The sequence below is a fragment of the Myotis myotis genome, unplaced genomic scaffold (genome assembly GCF_014108235.1).
Source record: "Myotis myotis isolate mMyoMyo1 unplaced genomic scaffold, mMyoMyo1.p scaffold_m19_p_1, whole genome shotgun sequence".
Classification (NCBI taxonomy): Eukaryota; Metazoa; Chordata; class Mammalia; order Chiroptera; family Vespertilionidae; genus Myotis; species Myotis myotis.
Window position 1 is genome coordinate 220,400,336 of NW_023416313.1, and position 24,409 is coordinate 220,424,744.

The following is a 24,409-nucleotide window of genomic DNA, read 5'->3' on the forward strand; positions in this document are numbered from 1 at the left end:
AGGCAAAGGGAGACGGGGCGCAGGCGGGCCCCGGGATACGCAGCGAGGGGGAGGGGCTCGCGATTCATGCACGAGTTGAGGATAGGAGAGTTGGAAGGGGTCGACCTCAGCGAACGTACCTCAATCAGATTGAGGACATTTTTTAGCAAAGGCCAGCTTAGGAGAACCCTAATTAAGTTAATAACAATGTACCTACCTATATAGTTTAAGTTTAAAAAATTTAGCTCTCAAAAGAAATTTCAATCGTTGTACTGTTGATATTGGGCTCTGTTGACTAATGAGTTTGCCGACCACTGCCCCAGGGTCACCCAGTCCCCCCCAGCCAGCCCGCCCTCCGGAGGCACTGCTTCCTCCCAGGCAGCCTAACCCTCACGGGGGCAGCCACGATGCCTTCCCGCTCTCTGCAGCGCCTCTAACTGCGGGGCCACACTCCTCAGCCACACATTCCTCAGCTGCTCTGGGGCCTTCTGCTCCAGCCCTGGCAGGGCAGGCCTGGTCCCCTCCCCCGGTCCACCAGCTGGGCCTCTGTTAACACAGCCAGGGGCCATGTCTGTCCTTAAAGGGTGGCTGCCCTCAGTGCTCAGGGTCCCCAGGCCAGACGGTGTTCATGCCGCTGCTCGGAGGTAAGAAAAGACCAGGACCAACCCTGCAGGGCCCCGGGCCCCGCACACACGGGACACGTGAGCAGGGACACACAGAGAACACCGTGCACACCTCAGTGAGGGCCGCATTCAGATGCGCCACCCTCTACACGACACCCATGGCCACCTCCACCCTCCCTCCGGCGCACGCCCCAGGCACACACGGGTGGAGGGCCCTGCCAGGCTCCGACCCGAGGCAGGACAGCCGGGCCGGACCCCTACCCTCGCCCACGGTCGGGGTCCTCATGGCTGCATATGACGCCCGCGTCCTCCTCGTGTCGGCAGTTGTGCGTGCCCAGGCCCCTGTGCCTGCACTCCAGCAGGGTCTTCTCGTCGCCCGCGCAGCGCACGTCGTCCAGCAGGATGGGCAGCGCGCGGCCCTCCCCGAACTCCGCGCCCTTGGTGGCCCGCACGGCGTGGGCAAAGCCCAGCTGGCGGCACACCACGGCGGCGGCCTTTATGTCCCAGCCGTCGTCGCACACCGTGCCCCAACGCCCGCCTGCAAACACCTCCACACGCCCGCGGCCGGGGCTCAGGCCCGCAGGCCGCACCAGGCGCACGGCCCCATTCAAGGGCGCGGAGTTCTCGGTGCCAGGCTGGCCCCGCCGCCGGCCGCTGACCCTCCGGCCGCCAGGCCGCCGAGTGGGCCTTGCTGGGCTCGGGGTGGGCCTTGCTGGGCGCGGAGTGGGCCTTGCTGGGCTCGGGGTGGGCCTTGCTGGGCGCGGAGTGGGCCTCGCTGGGCGTGGGGTGGGCCTCGCTGGGCGCGGGGTGGGCCCGGGGGGAGGGGCTGTGGGGCGGCGGCGGCTGGGCACCTTCGTGGGCGGCGGGGTGCTCTCGGCCCTCCGGATGAACTCTGCAGGAGGGAAGAGCCTGCGGTCAGAGCGGCCCTGGCCCCCCAGCTCTCCGTCCGGGAATGCAGACCCCAGGGAAAGATGTCCTATTCTACCCTCCACTCAGACATCGCGGCTGCGTGCCTCTCTGGTCGCCCTGCCTCCTGGGAGTCCCCGTCCCTCACACTGTAAACTCGGGGCTTCTCAGAGCAAGTGACCCTTTCCGGTTCCAATGGTTGGTTTAAGGGGGAAGCTGAGACCCTCTGATGGGAGGAGGGGGCCACGGCAGACGGGCTGGATGAGAACCAGCCTGCCTAGGGACTGCTGCTCAGGGTGCAGCCTCCCGCCAGGCCCCTGGCTGCCGGCTTCTCCCGCTTGGCCTCTTGCTGCTCCCTCTGCCTAGACTCCTCTCCCCCACCCCCACCCCACCCCCCACCCGCCATGGTGCACCCTTCCTCTCCCTTCCAGGCTCAGCCCTCAGCCTCTGCTCCGAGACCTCCATGCCCACATCCTGCACTGCCCTGGGTCCCCATGGCACCAGCACACACGCTGTCACTGGGTCCGGGATGCTAAATGACATGTCTGTGTGTCCCGGCCAGGACAGGGCCTGGCCTGACCTGGAGCGGGTCCCCCCAAGAGTGCCGGAAACTGCTGAATGGAGTGTCTGCAAAACTGGCCCAGACCTGAAGCCACCTGAGGCTGGACTTACTCCCCCCAAACCCCGAGCTCCTCTCTCCCCCAGCTTCTTCCACCCGGGGTCCCCTTCCTCGGGGCCAGGCACCCCGCCCGCCCAGGGGCCTAGCCTTGCCCTCCTTCTACAGCCCCTACACCCAGTCTGCCAACTGGTGACCTGCTGGGTACACTCGCCCTCCTGAAGTAGCTCCTTTGGGCCACAGGGTGGTTTTTTAAAGCCAACATTTTCAAATGAGGAGATGTGTAGGTAACAGCTCGGAAAGGCAGACACCACATCCATCTCGCTCAGTGTGACATGCCCAAAATGAAGCGCACGGAAGTGCTGTGAATGAACTGAATAATGAACGGGTGGGTTTCCTGCTTCTCTTAAGAATGGAAAGGTCTGGCCCGACCAGTGCAGTTCAGTGGTTGAGCGCTGACCTATGAACCAGGAGGTCACGGTTCGAGGCACAGGCCGGGGTTGGGGGCTCCATCCCCAGCGTGGGGCATGCAGGAGGCAACCAATCAATGATTCTCTCTCATCATTGATATTTCTATCTCTCCCTCTCTGAAATCAATAAAACTATTAAAAAAAAGAAAAAAGAATGGAAAGGTCTGGCAACACTGGGCCTCGCTCCCACCGAGCCTGGCCCCATAGAACAACTCCTTCCTCAGGGCAAGCCTCTCCAGGTAGCCCCTGATCCCGGGGGCAGTCAGTGGTGGCGTTGCCCGGCCCCTCAGGTCCTGAAGCTTGGCACCCCTCCCTCCCTCCGCACCAACCTTGTCAAAGTGGAAGCATCCTGTGGCCGACCCAGCCCTGATACCCCCTCCCCTAGGGACCCTGCACCCAGGATAACGGTCCAGTATCCTTTGCTCACACATGACACACCCTCTTTCTCTGTGCCTCTCGTGGACTCTGAGGGTGCTTCCCTGGAAACAGCTATTTCTCCCTTCGCATGCCCCCTCTGAGACCTGCAGCCCCTTTGCGCCACCCACCCACGGCCTGGGACTGGCACACATTGCCCACTTTAACTGAGCGTCTAATGTGTGCCCAGCACAGGGCCCGGCAGAGGGTCCAGCTGGGAGGGCCCATGCTGGGTGTGGGCTGTAGGAGCGTCCCTCCCCCACTGGATCCCTGTTGGTGGACACTTACTTTCTTTGGGCACAAAGCGGATGAGGCGGCTCCTCACCGTCACCTGGGCGGGCTGGATCTGACACTTGCCGGGGGGTGCCCGTCTGCCAACACACAGAAGGTTATGAACCCGCCTGGGAGCCCGCCCTGAGCATGTCCTCTGACATCGCACCCCCCCCAACCGCCCCCATGGCCAGGCAGGGAGGGGAGGGCCCGTGTGCTTCCAGGCCTGGGCAGGTGACACCGGTGGCCATTTATGGAGCACCTGCTGTGTGGCCCAGTGTCCCCACGTGCTCCTTGCCCCAGGATCTACAGGAGTCCAGTCCAGTCCCAGGACAGGAATCCCTCCTCCCACTTCTGCATGAGGCCGGTGGCTCACCTGAGCCACTTCTAACTCCGGGCATGGCCTGTCCTCTGAACCTCCCACAGCCTGCCAGTCCGACTCCTGTCACTGTAACCTACCCTGGCCCCAGCCCACAGCCTTTGAGGAGGGTCCCTGCCCTCCTGGTTCCTGGGTTTCTGGTGACGCAGAAACAGAGGCTCCTCTGCCAGCAGGGACCAGGGAGAGATTCAGTCCATTTAAAGGAAAAAGGCAGAGAGAGAGTGTGTCTCCGGGTTGGCAGCAGAGCTGGGGGACCCAGGGGCTTGGGGGGGTGGGGGATGGGGGGAGGCGCGTAGAGAGTTGGAAGAGAAAAGAGCCAGAAAAGGTTGCCAGGACTATGAATTGGGCTCTTCTGGCATCTTCAAGGGGCACCAGGAAGGAATGGAATTTCGTTTTAATTAGTTTTTGGCTCTCGATCTGTGAGTCTTTGAATGGGATCCGCCGATTCTGGGCTGACCACGTGGGTACAGACTTCAATAGGTTCCACCAGCTCAGGGGAAAGCCCAAGGGGTGAAGCAGCCACATGACACGAGGGGCCTCCAGACGGGCCTGGCCAAAGAGGGAAGCCGCAGAGCGAAACTGTGGGCCTGCCCCCAACCCCTGCCCCCCCCCCCGCCCCCAGAATGAAGAAGCAGGCAGCACTTGTCAGAGCCGGAGACGGTGGGTTTTCTGGTGGCCCCGAACCCAAATACTATCCACATGCCCCACACAGGCCCAGCAGGGGTTTGTTCCTGAAGGAAATTATGAAAAACATTTTTGTTGTGCAAAAGGTAGGCGATACACCCAAAGCTGCCACATGAATGCGGTTATGTTTGGGCGGTAATGAATAGCCCTGCCCCACCCCGCCACTCCTCATGCCTTCGTTTTCCAAAGGTTCTGTAATGGGGCCTCGTGCAACATGCTGCCGGGCAAAGAAACACGTTTATTCCAAAAGAGAAAAATGAGAGGGATGAGGAGGGTCAGGGAGGGAGGGAGGGAGGGAGGGAGGAAGTCTGGCTGGTTTCTGCCTCTTCCCACACACAAGACCGTGAGCAGAAGCGACCTCTGCCCTGCCGCCGGATAAGCCAAGATAAGGCAGTGACGGTCCGAGGCGCATCTGGCGAATTAGGTGCTCCGTGCATGTGACATTTCCTTAGAGAAGCATCTGCTCTAAACGCTGGAAACGGCCAGGAACGGGGAAGATAGCTAGGGCACGATGACTCATCAGAAAATTACGCAGCCATTAAAACCGGTCCTTTTGGGGGGATGCAACATGGAAATGTTTATGCAGAACGGGGAAAGGAACGAGGGGAAATGCAAAGCTGGCAGGTGCCCTTCACACGGAGGTAATCCTGGCGCTGCCCACGTAAAGAGGGGAGGCCGAGGGTTTTCTTGAGAAATATGTGAATAATGAACAGGCCCTAGCCGATGTGGCTCAGTGGATAGAGCATCGGCCTGCAGACCCATGGGTCCCGGGTTCAATTCCAGTCTAGGGCACGGACCTCGGTTGTAGGCTCGATCCCCGGCCCTGGCTGTGTGCGGGAGGCAACCAATGAATGCCTCTCTCTCCTCGATGTCTTTCTCTCTGTCTCTCCCCCTCCCTTCCACTCTCTCCAAAAATCAATGGGAAAAATATCCTCAGGCGAGGATTAACAACAACAAAAAATAATAGTAATAATGAACAGACCTGTGATTTCAGGAAAAAATGCGGTAGGCAGAAATGTCTGCAAAGCTGTCACAGACCAGAGGAGGCTAAGGAGACGTGATGACTAACGTAATTCTGGAACAGCAAAAAGAATCTGAGAGAAAAACTAGAGAAATTCTTTTTAAAAAGTGCAGTCACCTCAATTTTAAAAAGAAGTATGGAGTTTAATGAATAGTAATGTGCCAATATTGCTCGTTAATTGTGACAAAGGTGCTGTAATAATGTAAGACATGTAAATAATAGAGGAAAATAAATAAATAAGTAAGTAAATAAATAAATAAATAAGAAGGGTGAGGGGCATATGGGGAAAACTCTGTATTATCTTTGCAACTTATTTGTAAACCTAAAACTATTCTAAATTCTAAGGGCTTTCAGTTTTTAAAAAATGTGATGATGGGGCTTGTGCTTATGAGCCCCCAATCAGTGCGTTTGACTCCCTCCTGTCGTGGATAGAGGTGGACTTTGAAGTCCGGGTTTGAATCCTGGATCTGCCTCTCACCAGCAGGATGGGCTTGTCTAGCCACTTCCCTCTTTGGGCCTCAGTTTTCTCATCTGGAAAATGGGGACATGAATAATCTCCGCCTGAGGGAGTGCCAGAGAGGGAAACTGAGGTAACGGAGTGCGGGCAGCGCCGGGGGTGTGGCTCACCTGGAGGGGTCGATGATCTTGTAGATGACCCCACGAGCTGCTGTGGCACTCGGCACGCCCGTGGACATGAAGTACAGCTCCCCTGGGACAAGAAACAAGGCAGGGAGTGAGCACGCTGCCTGGAGGCTGTCCCAGCGGCCCCACACCCCCACCTCGGGCTCTGAGACCAACCCCGACCTCAGGAGGCGAGCCCTGAGGGGTCCAGGCCCACGCAGCTCACCAGCGCCCAGAACTGAGACAGCCCCAGACGGCCGCGGACGTGCCCCGGGGCCTCTGTAGCTCCCCAGGGCAGTGGCTACTCTGCTGGACCACCCAGGCTCGGCCCTCAGAAGCCCCTGGTCACCGGCCTGGGTTTCACGCCCAGCACCACACACCTCTGGGCGCAATGAGGGTCCATGTCCCAGCTCCTTACTAACTGCCTGTTGGGTAATGCGGGCACACCTGGCTCTTGGAGCCTTAACTTCCTCATCCCAAAATGAAATGCCTCATAGGACTGTCATTTGGGTCTATTTGTATTGACTTCAGAGAGAAGGGAAAGAGAGAGAGACATCAAGGATGAGAGAGAATCATTGACTGGCTGCCTCCTGCACGCCCTCTACCGGAGACGGAGCCCACAACCCGGGCATGTGCCCTGACTAGGAACTGAACCGTGACCAGGGTGACCTCCTGGTTCATAGGTCGATGCTCAACCACTGAGCCACACCGGCCGGGCAGGACTGTCATTTAGATTAAAAGGGCACACGGTCAGTGCTGTCAGCACCAGCTTTGACTGCTGATGTCAGTCACCGGGATCTGGGCCGGCCAAGTCCGGAGGCTAGAGTCTGTCTCCACTCACTGACTAGCAGGCAGAACACTAGCTTGGGGAGTTTCTCGTGTGAATGCCAGTCCCTGCACTCAGCCCCCTGTGAGCACCCGCAGCTCCGGGAACCCCCACTCTGGGCCTCAGTTTCCCCACCTCTGGGGACGGGAGTGGAAATGCAGTGAGTGGGGTCACAAGCACCTGGCACCATGGGCGCTCAGGGAATGTGAGTCCTCGCTCTCTGCCCCCGGCCCTTGCCACCAGAGGCACCTATGTCCAGGAAACAGGCTTCATCATTCCCATCTTAGAGGTGAGAAAAGAGAGCTCAGAGAGGCCAAGTGACCTGTCCAGCATCACACAGCTGGGGAGTGCAAGCGAGGCCCCTATCTCAGCACCGTCTCTGCCCCCAAGCTCACACGGATGTAGGACACATGGTGGCCATGAGGCCAAGACACAGGCACACTTCCTCTCTGGGCCTCTTCCGGAGAGAGGCCCTGGAAGCCACTGTCTCCCTCCTGGCGGTGTGGCCCTCCCATCTGCACTCCAGCCCCTGAAGGGCCTGGGGGCTCTTCGCGCACTCCACTTCTGCAGCCTGGAATGCCTTTCTCCCCTGTCTTCCTCCAACTGACCAAGTTCAAGCGTATGGCCCTCTGGGAGGCCTCCAGGCACCAGCTGGGTCCAACATTCCCCGCCCCAGGGCTGAGCAGAATAGTCAACCTCAGTTTCCCGACCTGTAAAGTGATGGGTTTGGACCAGGCACACTCCACGCTCCCTCTGGCCTTGATCTGCTGGGAGCCGTGGCCCTAGCCCGGGGGTGGGCAAACTTTTTGACTCGAGGGCCACAATGGGTTCTTAAACTGGACCGGAGGGCCGGGACAAAAGCATGGATGGAGTGTTTGTGTGAACTAATATAAATTCAAAGTAAACATCATTACATAAAAGGGTACGGTCTTTTTCTTTTTTAGTTTTATTCATTTCAAGCGGGCCGGATCCGGCCCGCGGGCCGTAGTTTGCCCACGGCTGCCCTAGCCCCATGCACAGGCAGGGAGCCCCACCAGCAACGACGGACCTGCCTGGGGCCAGGCTGCCCTCCTGGTCTCTGCCATGTGGACGGTCCCTGGAGGACGCCGGGCCAGCAGACGCCCTTGTTTCACAATTTACAAGTCTTAGAGCAGCAGCTCTCAACCTGTGGGTCGCGACCCCTTTGGCGGTTGAACAGCCCTTTCACAGGGGTCACCTAAGACCATCCTGCATATCAGATATTTACATGACGATTCATAACAGTAGCAACATGACAGTGCTGAAGTAGCGACGAAAATAATTTTGTGGTTGGGGGTCACCACAGCACGAGGAACTGTATTAAAGGGTCGCGGCATGAGGAAGGTTGAGAACCGCTGTCTTAGAGGCGCAGCTAGAGAGATGGAGGCTGGAGCCTGGAGCTGGGAGCGGGTTGTTTGCGCTGGACCCCAGAGCGCAGTGCTTTCCAGGGGCCGCGGCCCAAGCTTGCCACAGGCTGTCCCTGGGCCATCCGTCTCCGAGGGGCCTCCGCCTGGCTGTCACCTCACTCGGTGCCACTCAGAGAGCTGAGGAAGGGCCCTGGGAAATGCATCTTCCAGGCCCTGCCTTTCTTGGGGGGTGGGGGGGATTAGGGGGGCCGAGGAGAGAGAGAGCATCTCTCCTTCCAAACCTGTTAACCCCCTATTGGCCAAAAGAAAGGGTTTTCAGGAGCCCACTGGGCTTGGGGAGGGCAGTGGGGGCTGCGGCTGCCCTTTGGAGAATTTAGATTCTGATGGGTGTCGGCTCAACAAAGGTTTCCCACACTCAGGCCTGGGGTCTCTGGGCACTGGGCTCTGCAAGGGGATACCCCTCCAAAGGCCCCCTGGTGGGTGTTGCCCAGCAACCGGGCCAAGCATCCACTAGGCCCCACCGTGGGCCCCTAGTCTTTTGTCCAGGGACAATCCAGGGCCAAGGACAAAGGCAGGAGGCTGGAGTGGGACCCAGCCCCCACGGCCCCTCTTCCTCCCCCCTCCCCACTGTTCCTTACACTGAAAATGCAAGTGCCTGAACGGAGACCCACTAACAGGCAAGGGGGCGGTGGTACCCACGTTCTGAAGCCCGCATGGCTTCATTTTCTAGGCCCAATACACTTGCCATCAGGAACCCGGGGCAGTGGAGGTCTTGGGAGGCACTCCCCACACCCACCCCTGCCCCCCACCCCTGCCCCCGCCTGCATTTCCACCAGTATTTCCTGGTCCCTAACTTTCCTGGACCTCTAACTGCCCTGAACTCTTCCCCAAGTCACCGGAGCTGAGCCTCCCAGCAACCTCACCCAGGGCGGAGGTGGGGGGAGGGGGAGGGGAAGCTGGTGAGGATGAGGCGCAAGCAAGGTCTCCAGCCCCACCCTCCCGCCAACACATCACTCTTCATCCTGAAGTGGTTTCAGGCCTGAGACCCACCCCATTCCTTAAACCTCAGGCCTGAGACCTCATCCCTCGAACCCCAAGCCAGAAGGACCCAGGGGATGGGGGGACCAGCCAGGCATGGGCAGCCGGGACGAGCGTCCTCGGGAGTGCTCACCGGCCTCGTCCTCCGCGAAGGAGATGATGTGTGGGTAGTAGTTGTTGATGAGGCCCGGGAACTCGCAGGTCTGGCCGCGGCCCATGCAGAGCTCGCTGTACTGCCACTGGCCCGGCCCCGGGCTCTCTCGGAGGGACATCAGGCGCCTGCAAAGGAGAATGAGCTGTGGGGTCACGCCTGGCCTGGTGCGCAGGGGAACCCCACCCACCCACCCATCCACCCACTCATCTGCTACCCATGCAACTGTGGTGGGCAGTTAGCCAGACATGAGCAGAGCAAGGACGATGGGCCGGGTACAGAAGGTCACCAGGGTGGAAAGCCTGGGCGCCTAGCAACGGACAAGTGTAGGGTGGGACCGCACCCCCAGGGTGACCTCCCCTCCCTAGCATATCACTGCTCCTTCGTTTGGACCCCTGACCTTTCCTCCCTAGAGATACTAGGCTCAGCTGTATTTCAGCTCCAGGCCCAGAAAAGCAGCAAAACCAGACAAGCAACACCACAGCGGACCCCAGGACCAGCTGCACTGAATAATGACGCCCTGCCCTGGCTCCGACCAGTCAATCAGTGGAGGCCTGAAAGGACGCTCCTGGGAAGCTGATGAATATTCTACTGAGATCTTCCCCTGGGACCGCCCCTAAAGCCTCCACCCTTAACACCCTTAGGACAGAGGACCCAGCGGGCTCTCCCTCCTGGGAGCAGCCCTGCCTTTCCCTCCCCCCAGGAGCCTCAGCTGTACCTGCCTCACTTCTAAACCCCAAGGGCCCTTCCTTTGCCTCTGTAACTTGTTCCTAAGTCCATGTCTTCTACAAAGTTCTTCTACCTTGGTGATTTTCCAAACGAGTGTTCTCTTATAGTTTGCGTCTTGGCTCTGAATTCTTTCCCAGCTAGAGGCTGCTGAACCCAGGCGGGTCTGACCCCGCCGGTCTAACACCTGGAGCCGTTCTTGCCGCCCCCAACACAACCAGGACCACACACAACTGGAGGGTCCGGTGCAAACAGAGCGTGCAGGGTCCCTTGTTCTAAAAGGGTTAAGAATGTCAAGACAGTGAGACAGCAGAGCATGAAGCCATGTGCGGGCCCTTCTCAGCATGGGGCCCTTCACATCCATGAAGCCTGCCCTGCATGAAGTCTTTACTGAGCACCTACTGTGTACCAGAGAAGCATGAAGGGGGGGCACACAGAGACCAAAGACCAGCTCGGTTCCTGCCCCCTCAGGCCACCCCCGCCCAGTGACCACCAGGAGGCAGTCAGGAGCTGGCTTGGGTGGCAGAGCTCTGCGAGGCTGGTGCCAGGAGTGAGCACACACTTTGGAGCTGCCTCCACTTGGGAGCTCAAGATGGAACCTGGGCACCTTCAGAATATGCTGATCGGGCCCCTTACTCCCTTCCCCGCGTGTCAATTACCTACTGATACTCCCAGGCCCTGGTCGCTGCCCCCTCCTCCGGGAAGCCCTCCTGAATGCCTCCACCTTGGGCTTCTCCAGCACTCTGAGGCAGACTAGAGTGGACTGAGTGTCTGTCTCCCTGACTTGGGTGTCAGGTACTCTTCAACTCTGTTGTTCTCTCTGGCCCTGGCACAAAGCCTGGCCCAGCAGATGGGCTTGGGAAAGGGAGGCAAAATTAGTTAAATGTCTGCAGTCAGGTGACTTAGGAGATAGGAGAATTGGGGTAAAAGCTGAGGCTTCATTTAGACCCACTTTCCAGGTGGGATAGTTGAGTCCCAGAGGCAGACCCCAAGGAAGGGGCGGAGCTGGTAAGAGGATCCAGCATCCAGAGGCTCTCTCTCAGCTCCAGCTGCAGACACGCCCGGGTCAGCAGCCTGCAGAGGTGAGCATTCTCCTCCAGCCTCAGGCTCCTTCACGCCTCACCCTCCTGAGCAGCAGCTGCCCTCGGTACACCGGCTCCAGTGGGGATAAGCAACAGCTACCAGATGCTGAGCTACTCGATTCTAAGTGCTGTGCATGTACTAACGGACTCAGTCCTCAGACGACCTTGGAGGCAGCTGCTATCACCATCTCCATTTTGCAGATGAGGAAACTGAAGCTGAGAGAAGGCAGTCACATGGCTAATAGGGGGGCAGGATGGGACCCAGGCCACCTCAGCTGCACTTTCAGGCATCGTGCCAGGTGCATCCCTGCCCTGGGCCTCGCTGGGCCTCAGTGTTCTCCTCTGTACAATGGGAGAGCGAGGTGGTCATGAGGCCCCAAAACTCCTCGGGGGAAGGAGTCTGACCCACAGCAGGTATGGGGGGTATGCTCTGCCCCCCAGGGAGGCGTCCGGCAGAAGAGTGTGGGAATTGGGAAACAAGGCTCCAGGGGCCCCCGTGGTCAGGCCTGGGCTGGAGCCCCAGCTCCCCTCTCCCCAGCAGGACGGCCTCTCTGGCCTCTCCTGGACCAATGCACCTGGGGCCCTGGCCAGCTGGTGCAGTGACAGGTCCTGGCCCCCCAGGGAAGTTGTTAGGTCCCTCCTTTGCCCTCCCTGCCTCCTAGAACGGCTGTCAGGCCACTCACCCACTCATGAAATCGCCGAAAATGTAGAGGCCATTCAGGTTGGGGTACTCGCAGCCCCGGTACACGTAGCCTCCGGTGACCGACTTGCCCAGCTTGTGTGGGTAGGCGAATATGGGCAGCACATCATCTGCAGGGTGGGGGAAGCCGGGGTGAGTGGAAGGGATCAGCACCCCCCTCCCCCAAACAAATCGTGCGGGTGCTTACAGCTTCTAGGTGCAGAGAAGAGCAAGGAGCATCCCAGGAGAATGGGGGAGGGGGAGAGTGGGAAGAGGCTAGGTCAGGTCCTGGGTCGGGTGTGGGGACCAGGGGAGAGGCATTGGCGCACATCCCTTGGGGTGGATCTGGGATCAGGGTGTCCCCAAGGGCGGTCTCCTTGAGCCTGGGACAGACACAGGAAGGGGAGTCAGGGGATGGAGGAGATCCGGGAGGTGGGTCCTGAGCGCAGAGGGAGGGAGGCGTTGGCACACAGCCTTGGGGAGGGGAGTGGGAGGATGGGGGATGGGGGAGATCTGGGAGGTGGGTCCAGAGCGCAGAGGGAGGGAGGCATTGGCGCACAGCCTTGGGGAGGGGAGTGGGAGGATGGGGATGGGGAGATCTGGGAGGCGGGTCCAGGGCGCAGAGGGAGGGAGGCATTGGCGCACAGCCTTGGGGAGGGGAGTGGGGGATGGGGGAGATCCGGGAGGCGGGTCCGGGGCGCAGAGGGAGGGAGGCAGTCACCCAGGGAGGCGTTGGCGCACAGCTTGAGGTCGTAGCACTCGAAGCCCTCGCGCGCGCGCCAGCCGTAGTTGCGGCCGCGCTCCACCAGGTCCACCTCCTCGAACTTGTTCTGACCCACGTCGCCGCAGAAGAGGCGCCCGCGGCCCGCGCCCGACTCCGGGTCGCCGCGGTCGAAGGAGCAGCGCCACATGTTGCGCACCCCCAGGGCGTAGACCTCGGGCCGCGCGGCGGGGTCGCCCACGAACGGGTTGTCGGGCGGGATGCGGTAGGGCGGGCCGCGCTCGGTGCCGTCCACGTGGATGCGCAGCACCTTGCCCAGCAGCGCCGACCTGCGGGCACGGACAGGGCAGGTGGGGAGGGCGCGGCTTGAGGTGACTGCGCCAGGGCGCTCGGGCACCACCCGGGGCCAATGGCTGAGCCAGGGCCAAGGTGAGCCTGGCTGTGGGGCCAGAGACCCCGCCGGGTCAGGTCCTTCTCAGCGACTTGCCAGCTGGGTCACCTCCTTCATTCATTCCGCAGCGCCCGGCACCTGACTCTGGGCCAAGCCCTGGACTTACAGCACCTACAGCCTCGCTTCGGCCTCACCACACAGCTTCCGGCAGGTGGTGTTGCTGTGACCCCCTTTACAGATGGGGACCTGAGCTCAGGAAGGTCACATGAATGCCCACGTGCCACGCCCCCGGTGAACGGTGGGGCTGGGGTCTAGTCCTGGCGGCTGGCCGCAAAACCCACATTTTAAAAAAAAATATTTTTTTATGGATTTCAGAGAGGAAGTGAGAGAGGGAGAGAGAGAGAAACACAAGGATGAGAGGGAATCATTGATCTGCTGCCTCCTGCACACCCCCTACTGGGGATCGAGCCCGCAGCCAGAACATGTGCCCTTGATCAGAATCGAACCCAGGACCCTTCAGTCTGCAGGTTGGGGCTCTATCCACTGAGCCACACCAGCCGGGGCCAAAATCCCATGCTCTCTACCACAACACTGACCTCCCCCGGCCTGTGTCCTTCACCGTCACTTGAGGTGGTCCTGCCTCCTTGCCCTCTTAAAGGATTGTGCTCCAGGGTGAACAGAAATGCTGCGAGGAAAATGAGTCGTGTAGTGTTCTTCGTGCCCAGCACAGTGCTGGCACATAAGAGGTGCTCCTTATGTTTGCTAAAGTGAATGAGTGAGTGACTGGAGGCAGTCAAGTGCACCATATGGAGTACAGGTTGGACTGGGAGAGCGGGGAGAAGACACTGCTATCTTAGCCGGAAACGGGCTGAATTCTCGCTTTCTCTCTCACACTCCCAGGGCTGTCTCGGGCAGAACCACGGTGCCTCAGAGTGCAGATGGGCCTCGGTGTGGTCCAGTTCATCCCACGGTCTCCACCCTCCACCCCTACCTCAAAGATGAGGCAACCCAGGGGGACCCCTTGCCAGATCCCCTAGACAGCTCTGGACTCCATGGAGGCAAGCAAAGTCACCTCAGGGGCTCTCCAGAACCACGTAGAATTGGGGTGCAGCCCTAACCTCCACACAGCTCCCAGGAGAGAGTGGCTTGTGGGTTTCATTCGTCACAGGACAAAAGTGACCTGACCCTAACCCAGCCGTGGGCAAACTACGGCCCGCGGGCCGGATCCGGCCTGCTTGAAATGAATAAAACTATTGAAAAAAAAGACCGTACCCTTTTATGTAATGATGTTTACTTTGAATTTATATTAGTTCACACAAACACTCCGTCCATGCTTTTGTTCCGGCCCTCCGGTCCAGGTTAAGAACCCATTGTGGCCCTCGAGTCAAAAAGTTTGCCCACCCCTGCCCTAACCGGTTTGGCTCACTGGATAGAGCGTCAGCCTGCGAACTGAAAGGTCCCAGGTTCGATTCTGGTCAAGGGCGTGTACCGTGGTTGCGGGCATATCCCCAGTGGGGGGTGTGCAGGAGGCAGCTGATCGATGTTTCTCTCTCATCGATGTTTCTGACTCTCTGTCCCTCTCCCTTCCTCTCTGTAAAAAATCAATAAAATATATTAAAAAGTGTCTTGCAACTGTGTGCCTGTCATTCTCACAGCATCAGCACCCTCCTTGGAGGCATCTCACCGTGTCCTCTCAGGTGAGAAAACCCTCCCACCCAATAGAGGCCCCACAGTTAACCCCCTACCACCCAAGGGCTCCTATCGCCCACTCCAGCCTGCTCGCCACCAAGCTGCAGACCACAGCCCAGGCTGCCGTGTATGAGGGGGCCAAGCTCATAGCAGCAAAAGAATGTTTTAAGTTCTGTCCAGTTATCCACAAATCCTTCCTTTCTATTTTCTGAACTTCGCCCCAAACATGAGAAAGTGCGATGCCTCTTACACAGCCCCAGGTGAAAGCACGAGTCGCAAGTTGTGAGCACTTTCACCGCTGTGATCAGCATCAGGCTCGCTATTTTTACTTTCTGGGCCGAAAAGGTGTCATCACTGTTGGCTGAGAGAGTGGAGGGGGCTGCCCTGAGGCTGCGGGATGGCCTCGTCTAGACTCACAAGACGTGTGTGTGTGTGTGTGTGTGTGTGTGTGTGTGTGTCTAGGAGTGGGATGACGGCAGGCCATCTGCTCAAGCCAAGAAGTGCCTAACTGCCCTGGCCTGCTTGGCGCAGCGGATAGAGCATGGCCTGTGGACTGAAGGTGTTCCATTCCGGTCCAGGGCACATACCTCGGTTGTGGCCCAATCCCTGTCCCAGGACAGGGCCCGTGCGGAGGCAACCAATCAATGTATCTCTCTCTGTCTCTCCCCCTCCCTTCCACTCTCTCTAAAAATCAATGGAAAAAATATCCTCAGCTGAGGAATAACAAAAATAAAAAATAAAGTACTTAAAAAAAAGTGACTAACAGAACAAAACTATGCTTCAATGTCTGGGCCATCGTGGGGGAGCCTTGGGCAGAACACCCACGTGCCATGTAGCCCTGCTCCAACCAGCTCGCACTCCCCACGTGGTCTGAGAAGCATCCCTTTCCTTCCTCTGTTTCCAGCAGAGCTGAGCTGACTTCAGAAAAAATCCCATCTTCCCAGATGCCCTCTAACATCGCTTCTCAGGTGCCTGTGGCCAGTGGGCACTGTGCCTGGCCCTCTACAAACATGACCGCTCTCACTCCTCACAACAAGCCTTCCCATGCAATAGTGCTGTTCTCCTCCGGCTGATGAGTGGCAGTGGCCTGCCTGGGTCACCGGCTGGCCAGCTGCAGGCTGAGCTGGGACCCAGGCCCCTGCCTGCGGCCCTGCGCTGTGTGGCTGAGGAGGGAACTCTCCTCCGGAACAGCATGTGATCCAGGGCATGTGAACAGCCCACCAGCCAGTTGAAAGCAGGACATACTTGTTTTGGGCATTTCCAAACTTCCCAAAGGGGTCTCCGGCCATCCCGCCATCTCCGGTGAAGATGTAGAGGTACCCATCGTCCCCAAAGAGCAGCTGGCCCCCGTTGTGGTTCGCCGCTGGTTCTTCAATCTCCAGGATTATCCTAAAAGAAGATAAATGTCCCCACCCCCGGCCCCCAAAATATCCTCAGCCAAAATACAAAACAAGATCACAGCCACAAGACCTCCTCTCCCCTGGATGCCACTGCACAGTGGCAAAGACTCTGCGTGTCCTTTTAGCACGTGGTTTTTACAAAGGTCTGGAGGGCTGGGCATGGGTAGTTCACTCTGTTGTGCTAATGAGAACTTGGATGCTCAGAGGGGTTGACAAACTTGCCCAAGGGCACACAGCAGAGCTGGAACTAGAACTCAGGTCTGCTAGTTCTGGTCTAACGCTTCTTCGACTGCTCCTCCCTGCTAACCCCTGCCCTGTGATGATCATGCAGAACTGTGGGCCCAGGCATAGCTGGTTGTTCTATCAGCCATGGCTACCCACACGTAAGCGGAACACTTCTACACTCCCTCCTTGGCAGGAGATTGGAGGCAAGGAGGAAGGGGGCAGCCAGGGCATTCCTCTTTCTCTCTCTCTCTCTCTCTCTCTCTCTCTCTCTCTCTCTCTCTCTCTCTCTCTCTCTCTCTCTCTCTCGGCTGCGTCTTGCCAATAGCTTATCTCCTCCCTAGATCCAACTCCTGCTGCCCGGGCCCACCACGGCTCCAGCTTCCGCTGAGTGGCCCCAGCTCGGGGCTCCAGTGCCCCCAACCCCTCACTTTGTGCTCCAGCCAAGGAGGTGAGGCAGCTTCCTTCACCTGTTAAACTCAGAGCTGCCGCACGTCCTCCCCACGTTGCTCTGTCGTCATTCCTCACACCCCAGTAGCTCCCATGCCAAGCTCTGCCTAGGGAACGACCTGGTACAGGCTTTTTCCCTATGGGACTCACACTGGTGCGTGTGCCCTCCACACAAGGTCAGGACAAGCCCGTCTCAGAAACAGCCGGGCGTAAATAGTACGCAGAGAGCAGGATCAGTGTTGACGGGGGCAGAGGCCTGGAGGTAAGGAATGGCTAAACCAGCTGGGGCAGGGGGCGGGGGGAGTGGGGAAGGTCCAGGTGAAGAGAAGTGGAAGGCAGGGCGCAGGGCTCAGTCACCTGGGGCTGTGGGGATGGGGTGGGGGTGAGAGGAGCAGTGGGATGGGCTTGTATGACGGACAGGCCAGAATGCTAGCTCTGAGCTTCCTGGCTGTGCGACCTAGCAGGTCACGTCACCTCTGAAGCCTCCACTTCCTCATCTGTGAAATGGGACAGTAACACTGACCTGGCTGGGCTTTACGAGAACCCAGTGAAACAAACCACCTGAAGTGCCTGATCCGGGGCTCTGGATCCTGTGCTGTCTGTCTGGCAGCTGTCCCTCCCCTGACCCCAGAGCACAGGGGTCAGCCCCTCCCCGGGTGGCACTGAAACCATTGAACCACCCGTGCAACATGCAGCATGTAAAGGCTGGGTCTGACTGGCCCAGGTTCAGCCCTGCCCCGCCCGGCCTGGCTCCCAGAGGCCACCTCTCAGAGCTGTGGTCCACGGCGTTCGTGTCGTTCTCCGCGACCCTGAACTCGCTGATGCGGATCCACTCGTGGAAGTCAACCCCCACCGAGTAGTAGACGTAGAGCCTGCCGTTGTGCCAGAAGCGGGGGTGGAAGGCCATGCCCAGGAAGCCCCGCTCGTCGCCCTCCCAGGGCGAGGTGAGCACCGCCCGGCTGATGTTCAGGAAGGGTTTCTCCACCCGGGAGCGGTCGGGCAGGTAGGCCCACACCAGCCCCACCTGCTCGGCCACGAAGAAGCGGTGGGTGCCGTCCTGGGCGTGGACCATGGCCACGGGGTTGCGCAGCCCGTTGGCCACCTCCTCCAGGCACAGCTGCAGGCAGCCCTTGGCGTCGGCCACCACGCGGCCCAGGTTCGAGTTGAGGTTCTCGTTGACCAGCAGGCGAGGGAAGCAGTAGTCCGTGTCGTCCAGGGACAGGTAGCGGCAGAACTTGGCGCGGTCGCCCTCCAGGGCCCAGAGCTTGCGGTCGGGCGACAGGTGGCGGAACAGGCCCCGGCAGGTCTGCCACATGTCCAGGCAGTAGTCCTCGCAGAGCCCTGGCAGGGTGCGCAGGGGCGTGGACGGGTCCTCGGCGTCATAGAGGTGGGCTGCGTAGGGCGAGCATTCCTGCAGGGACAGGGACAGGGACAGCTCGGGATGCTCTGTGGTGGCACATACCAGCTGTGTGGCCTTGGAGAGGTCACCCCGCCTCCTAGAACCCCAGGCTGCTAATCTGTAAAATGGGGACAATCCCATCCGTTACCAGGATTAGTCTCAACTACGCAGGCCTCCGATCGCCTCGCCTTCATGCTTCTGTGAGAACCACTAAGCACATTACAACCGCTACTAACAACAGCATCAGCAGCTACCCCTGAGGACCTACTGTGTGCCAGGAGGGTCTGAGTTCTTTTATATACTTTCTCTTCTAATCCCATTGATGCCGCCGCCCTTTATCCGCATAATGTTCTCCTTTGCTTCGCTCCTGACTCAAGGGCCCCTGGTGCTGTCCTCCCCTCCAGCGGCTGCCAGAGCAGTTTCTCTATGAGACAAAGGAGTCGGACCCGCTGGGCCTCACTGGCCCCTTTTCAGCTCTGCTGGCCTCTAACTCCATGGGACAAAAGCCAACAGCTCAGGCTCCCCCACCTCCCCCCAGGGCCTCCATTGGTGAGACTCTGTGGATCCCATTCAGTGCCCCCGTGAACATGATTGGGAGGTAGGGGAGTTCATGCCTCGGGGGGCAAACCTTTGCTCCGTGGGAGAAAGGTGCTGGTGGCTAAATTGTCCTGCCTTCCTCCCGGCCCTGCTACCGGCAGTCCTGCCACCCAGCTCCTTGGAAAGGTGGTCCCACCGGCTGAAGCATCAGCCACATTTTGCAGCATCCTGGACTGGGCTCTCTCTCTGCCCCCCCGTCAATCTCACGGAATAAGGAAATAGCCCATATGTTTTGCCCCAGGTTCTGCTTTTGGGAACCCAGACGGAGGCAACACACCTGCTCAGGCCTCTCCCAGTGTCCAGCCTGCAGCACCCACCTTGTGAGAGCTAAGAGCCCACTCCACCTCCCCCAGCCTGAGAGCCAAGACACAGGTACCAGGCCCTTGCCGATCCCTATACTCTGCCCACAGCTTCCCCACAGCTCTGCCATCAGCTCCGGTCCCCACTGCTCCCGCTTCCTGCCCACCTTCCATTTCCCGACACTTTCACCTCTGAGCCTCAGCAAGCGCTGTTCCCTTTGCAGGCATGCCCTTCCCTGACAGGCAGAATCCTATTCCGTCTGAAAGAATAACCATGGCCATTGGAGAAATAGCAGTTAACAGTAACAGCTCCCGGGTATTGGGGCAGGCTGTGGGCGAGGGAACAGGCTGGGTACGCCAGTGAATCTGAATTTCCTCCTGACGCAGCTGCAGGCAGGAGGCTGGCTCCTGTCCCCATGGCACAATGGGGAAGGGGAGCCTCGGAGAAGGGAGCCACTGACCAAGGTCACGTGCCAGAGTGGCCAGGCTGGGCGGGCAGAGAAGTGGAGTAAATCCCAGCTCCACTGGCTGGCCAACTGCCCACCCCCAAGGCCTAGTGAAGTGCCCCCCGCACCGCGGCGCCTCCTCTGCACCCCACCTTCCCAGAGCAGAGGCCTCGCCTCCCCTGCTCCCTGACGTGACTCCAATCTGAGTCTGACGCGAACCCTCCCCGACCATGGGCTCATCAGGCCAAGGTCTGCTCTGACTCAACTGTGGGCCCAGGAGGCCTCAGGGGCAGCTGCTCCCGTGGAAAGGAAGGCACTGACAGCCGCATGTCCCCCTCATCGGCTGGGCCAGTCTGGGTTCCAGCAGGAGGCCTCCAGGGGAAGCAGGTGACTGGCTGCCCTCTTGGCTGCGTGCTTAGGCTCCGGGCCAGGGGCTGCTCCCTCCCGTTACATGATTGTGCTTTTGGTCACACCACAGCCTGTCTCCCTGGACCCTCCGCTGCTACTGTGGAGCTGAGGGACACTTGATGACGTGTGCGTAGAGCCTGGTCAGTCCCTGTCTCAGCTCAGACAGGGACCGCACATTTCACATGCTCCACTCTGCTGACAAGTGGGGCAGATGGCCAGGCTTGGCTCTGGGCAGTGTCACCTCCCCACCCCAAGGTCCCCCGTAGCCTCCTGAGTCCAGCCAGTGGCTGTGGGAGGACCAGGAGGGTCTGTACACACATGCCACCTAATCTTCACGAGGTATGGCCATTGTGACCCCTGTTGTACAGAGGAGGAACTGACGCTTCCAGAAAGGCACCCGTCAAGAAGTGGCCAAGCTGGGGCCTCGTGACATCCAGACTCCACCAGGTCACAAGCCCCACTCGTACTCAGGGAACACCACCTCCAGACACCATCGCCACCTCCTTCCATGCCAGGCCTCATTATCCCTCTGACAGACAGCAAGGATCTCAGCTCCAAAGGAAAACTTTGCCCCTCTTCAGCAGGAAGCAGTTACAGAAGAGACCCTGTGTCCCTTTTCTCTGAAAGAATTCAGAGCAGCAGTTCTCAACCTGTGGGTCGCGACCCCTTTGGGAGTCGAATGACCCTTTCACAGGGATCCCCTAAGACCATCCTGCATATCAGATATTTACATTACGATTCATAACAGTAGCAACATTACAGTTATGAAGTAGCAACGAAAATGATTTTATGGTTGGGTCACAACATGAGGAACTGTATTTAAAGGGCCAGAAGGTTGAGAACCACTGATTCAGAGCCAAGATTCTTGAGGCGGGGATGTGGCAGGCAGTTACATGCACATGAGCTGAGCAAGGACGGTGGGCCAGGTACAGAAGGTCACCAGGATGGAAAGCCCTGGGTGCCTAGCAAAGGGCAAATGTAGGGTGGGACCTCATCCCCAGGGCGACCTTTCCTCCCTAGCATATCGCTGCTCCTGTGGTTTGGACCCCTGACCTTTCCTTCCTAGAGATACTAGACTCAGTGGTATTTCAGCTCCAGGCCCAGAAAAGCAGCAAAACCAGACAAGCAACACCACTGCTGACCTCAGGACCAGCTGCATTGAATAATGACCCCCTGCCCTGGCTCCGACCAGTCAATCAGTGGAGGCCCAGACCCTAAAAGGACAACCCTAGAAAGCTGATGAATATTCTATTGAGATCTTCCCCTGGGACCTTCCCTAAAATCTTCACCCTTAACACCCTTAGGATGGAGGACCAGGGTGCTCTCCCTCCAATCCGGGACCCCTCGGGGGATGTCCGACTGCCAGTAAGTCGGACATCTCTCTCACAATCCGGGACTGCTGGCACCTAACTGCTCACCTGCCTGCCTGCCTGATCGCCCCTAACTGCTCCCTTGCTGGCCTGATCACCCCTCACCACCTCTGCCTTGGCACCCTCCACCATGGCTTTGTCCGGAAGGATGACCGGAAGATGTCCAGTTGACCCGGTCTAATTAGCATATTGCCCTTTTATTAGTATGGATGTGTGTGTGTGTGTGTGTGTGTGTGTGTGTGTGTGTGTTTATTGATTTTTAGAGAGAGAAGGGAGAGGGAAAGAGAGAGAGAAAGAAACATTGATGAGAGAGAAATATCTATCAGCTGCCTCCTGCACGCCCCCTACTGGGGACTGAGCCTGCAACCCAGCGTGTGCATGGAATGACACTCAACCACTGAGCCACACTGGCCAGGGCGTGAGTCCTGAAGGCTTCTTAGGTCCACCAGCTGTTCTTTAGGAAGAACGAGTCTCTGCACACAGTGCTCGTGTAGGATGGTCCCTCCTTGCCCCCTTCTGCATCTGGAAGACATGACTTGGGGCCCAACTGCAAAGTCTCCACTGACTCCTCCGTCCTCCCAGGGCCCTGGCTCTCCCTGGCCAGTGGGGGAAGGCTGCAGAAAACCCATGGAAAAGTGACTCACCTGTGTGTGTGTGTGTGTGTGTGTGTGTGTGTGTGTGTGTGTTTATTTTCATGGATGCTCCCACAGCCCTCGGTTCATATTGCAGATGCAGCATTCACCAAATTGTACTTCTGTGGTTCGTGGAGTGAGCTCTCTACTTCTGCTCTCACATTGCAACTGCCAGAAACGGCTCAGCCGCTCTGCTTAGCTAGGACTTAATCATCTCTGAGCATGTCTGTCCACCCCACAGACTATGGGACCCTCCAGGGCAGGGAACCCGGGACTCAGCCCACAATGGGGCTTCAAGAAGGCAGGCAATATGGCAAAGTGATCAAGAGAAGGATTTTGGAGCCAGAGCACACTGGAGATTGAGTCTACCATTCCCTGTGTACCCTTGGGCAAGTTCCTTAACCTCTCTGTGCTTATGTCTCCATCTGCAAAAGAGGAAAGGCGTTCCAACCTCACAGAGCTGTTGGAAGGAATAAATTGAGATGATGCATGTGCTTGTTCAGCAAATGCTCCAACAACCTAGGCTACGCAACTCAAGGTTCCCTCCTTCAGGAAGCCTTCCCTACCTTTCCAGGGAAAGTGTGGCCTTTCCCAGAAAGGATCTGAAAGGGCCAGGAGGGACAATGGCCCTCTAGCTGAGGAGCCATGGGCGGGGGGGGGGGGGGGGGGGGGGGGGGGGGGGGGGCTCTGGAGGAGATGTGGGTGCCAGACGGGCAGGCTCTGGAGGGGACCCTGGGGGTGGGCGTGTTTTCAGGGCCTCCCTCCTCTGGAGCCCATCCCCCCAAGGCAGAGGTGAATGCTTAAGGAATGGTTACCATCACTGACTAACACTTGCAAATAAGGCACTGGGCCACCGCCCAGAGGGGTGGAAATCAGGAGGTGCTGAATAATCCAGATGCAGCCTGGCTCACCCAGCACAGTCCTCCAACTGGTCCTCTCCCACCCTCCACCAGGCCTCGCAGGGAAGCCCCAGCCAGCCTCACTGCCCTTTGGGCTCACTCCAGATGTGAGGTCACTCCCAGAAACGCCTGGGGTGAGGTGCTAGCAACCACTCCACCCTGGCTGCTCAAGGCCAGCCCGTGCTGGGAAGATTCCCGAGGAAAGAGGGGACCTCCTCTTAGGGAAAGAGGACAGCCCACCTTAGTATTTGCCCTGCTGAGCCTGCCACACAGTAAGTGCTCGACCAACAAATCTGGAGCGAATGCACCAGCCCTGCTATGTGGCGGGGGTGGGAAAGCCATGGGACCTGGGCCTGTGGAGCCCCAGAAGCAGACGGACCCTTGACCAGACCGTCTGGCTCCCGAGATGCACAGCAGGGGCTGGACAGAGCCCACCAAGGGCAAGCACCCCTTGTGCATTCTGGAGCTCCCCAGGGCCCCATCGGCCCGTCCCCTCTTATTTCCCACCCACGCGGCCACTCACATTGGCAATGAGTGAGGGCCAGGTGCCCACCATGGCCACCACTGGGCTGTGTGACCACCCAGCAAGTCCCCGGCTCTCTAGGCCCTCGCTGAACCGGCCTCTGGGCCTGGCTCCGTTCCCACCCAGGGCTGGGCAGCCAGTGGCGGCCAGTGGGGGCCAAGAAGGCAGGCACTAGAGAAATCCAACTGGAAATGTCCATTGAACCCCTAATACGTCTCACTTAGTCTGCGAGGCAATCCTGGGGCGGGTAAGATTGTCCCCACCTGACAGGGAAGGAGGAGCTGTGACGTGCAGGGTCCAGCACCAGGGAGTGGCCCCAAACGCTGGGGGAGTGAGGACACCATTGGTCCATCCCTCCTGCCTCCGGAGGGGAAACTGAGGTCCAGAGAAAGCCCGGGTCACAAAGCCAGCGAAGGGCAAAGCCCTCGGGGGCCATCCCAGGATGCCCATCTCCCCGCCCCGGCCCCCGGGACTCCCACTGGGGCCCCAAAGCCCGCCGCCCACGGGTGGTTCCCGTCCAGGAGGGCTGCCCGCCACCCTCCGCCGCCGCGCCCGCTCACCTGGCACAGCAGGTCAAGCGCGTAGCCCGCGCACTCGGCCCACACGCCCGCGTCCACGCGCGCCGCCAGGGCCCAGAAGCGGCGGCCCAGCGCGGCGTCCCGCTCGGGCGCGCAGCAGCCGAAGGCCGAGTACTGCGCGCAGAAGCTCAGCGGCTGCGGCGGCCGGAAGGGCGGCCTGAAGTCCAGGCACTGCGGGTGCGCCGCCGCCCCGAGCGCCCGCAAGGCCAGCAGCGCCAGCAGCGCTCCGGCCCCGGGCCCGGCCCGCAGTCCCGCCATGCCGCCGCCGCCCCGCTCCGCCCCGGCCCGGCCCGGCCCCCTGGAAGCCGGGGGCGCCCTGAGCTCCCGCCTCCCTTCTCGCCGCATCCTCCCTGGGCGCTCGCGACGGCGGGCCCTCGCGTTTGGCCACCTCCCCAGCAAGGAGGTCCCCTCCGGTCCAGGACACCTCGGCGCCTGCAGGAAGGGAGGCGCCTGCAGAACTTGGAACTCGAACAGCCTGTTCCCGCTGCTCGGGCAGCCCGTGCCTCCTGGACGGC

At 59.5% G+C, this 24,409-nt stretch overlaps 1 protein-coding gene across 1 annotated transcript; it reads right to left on the reverse strand.

The window, feature by feature from the left end:
* Positions 1-209: 209 nt before the first annotated feature.
* On the reverse strand, positions 210-24,196 carry HHIPL1 (HHIP like 1). Its single transcript, XM_036317330.1, has 9 exons — positions 23,877-24,196; positions 17,508-18,154; positions 15,917-16,060; positions 12,592-12,920; positions 11,875-12,001; positions 9,366-9,511; positions 5,990-6,071; positions 3,297-3,379; positions 210-1,494 (listed from the first exon to the last, which is right to left on the reverse strand). The coding sequence occupies exons 1-9, from the start codon at positions 24,150-24,152 to the stop codon at positions 860-862; spliced, it is 2,469 nt and encodes an 822-aa protein (XP_036173223.1). The 5' UTR covers positions 24,153-24,196; the 3' UTR covers positions 210-859.
* Between the last annotated feature and the right edge of the window lie 213 nt (positions 24,197-24,409).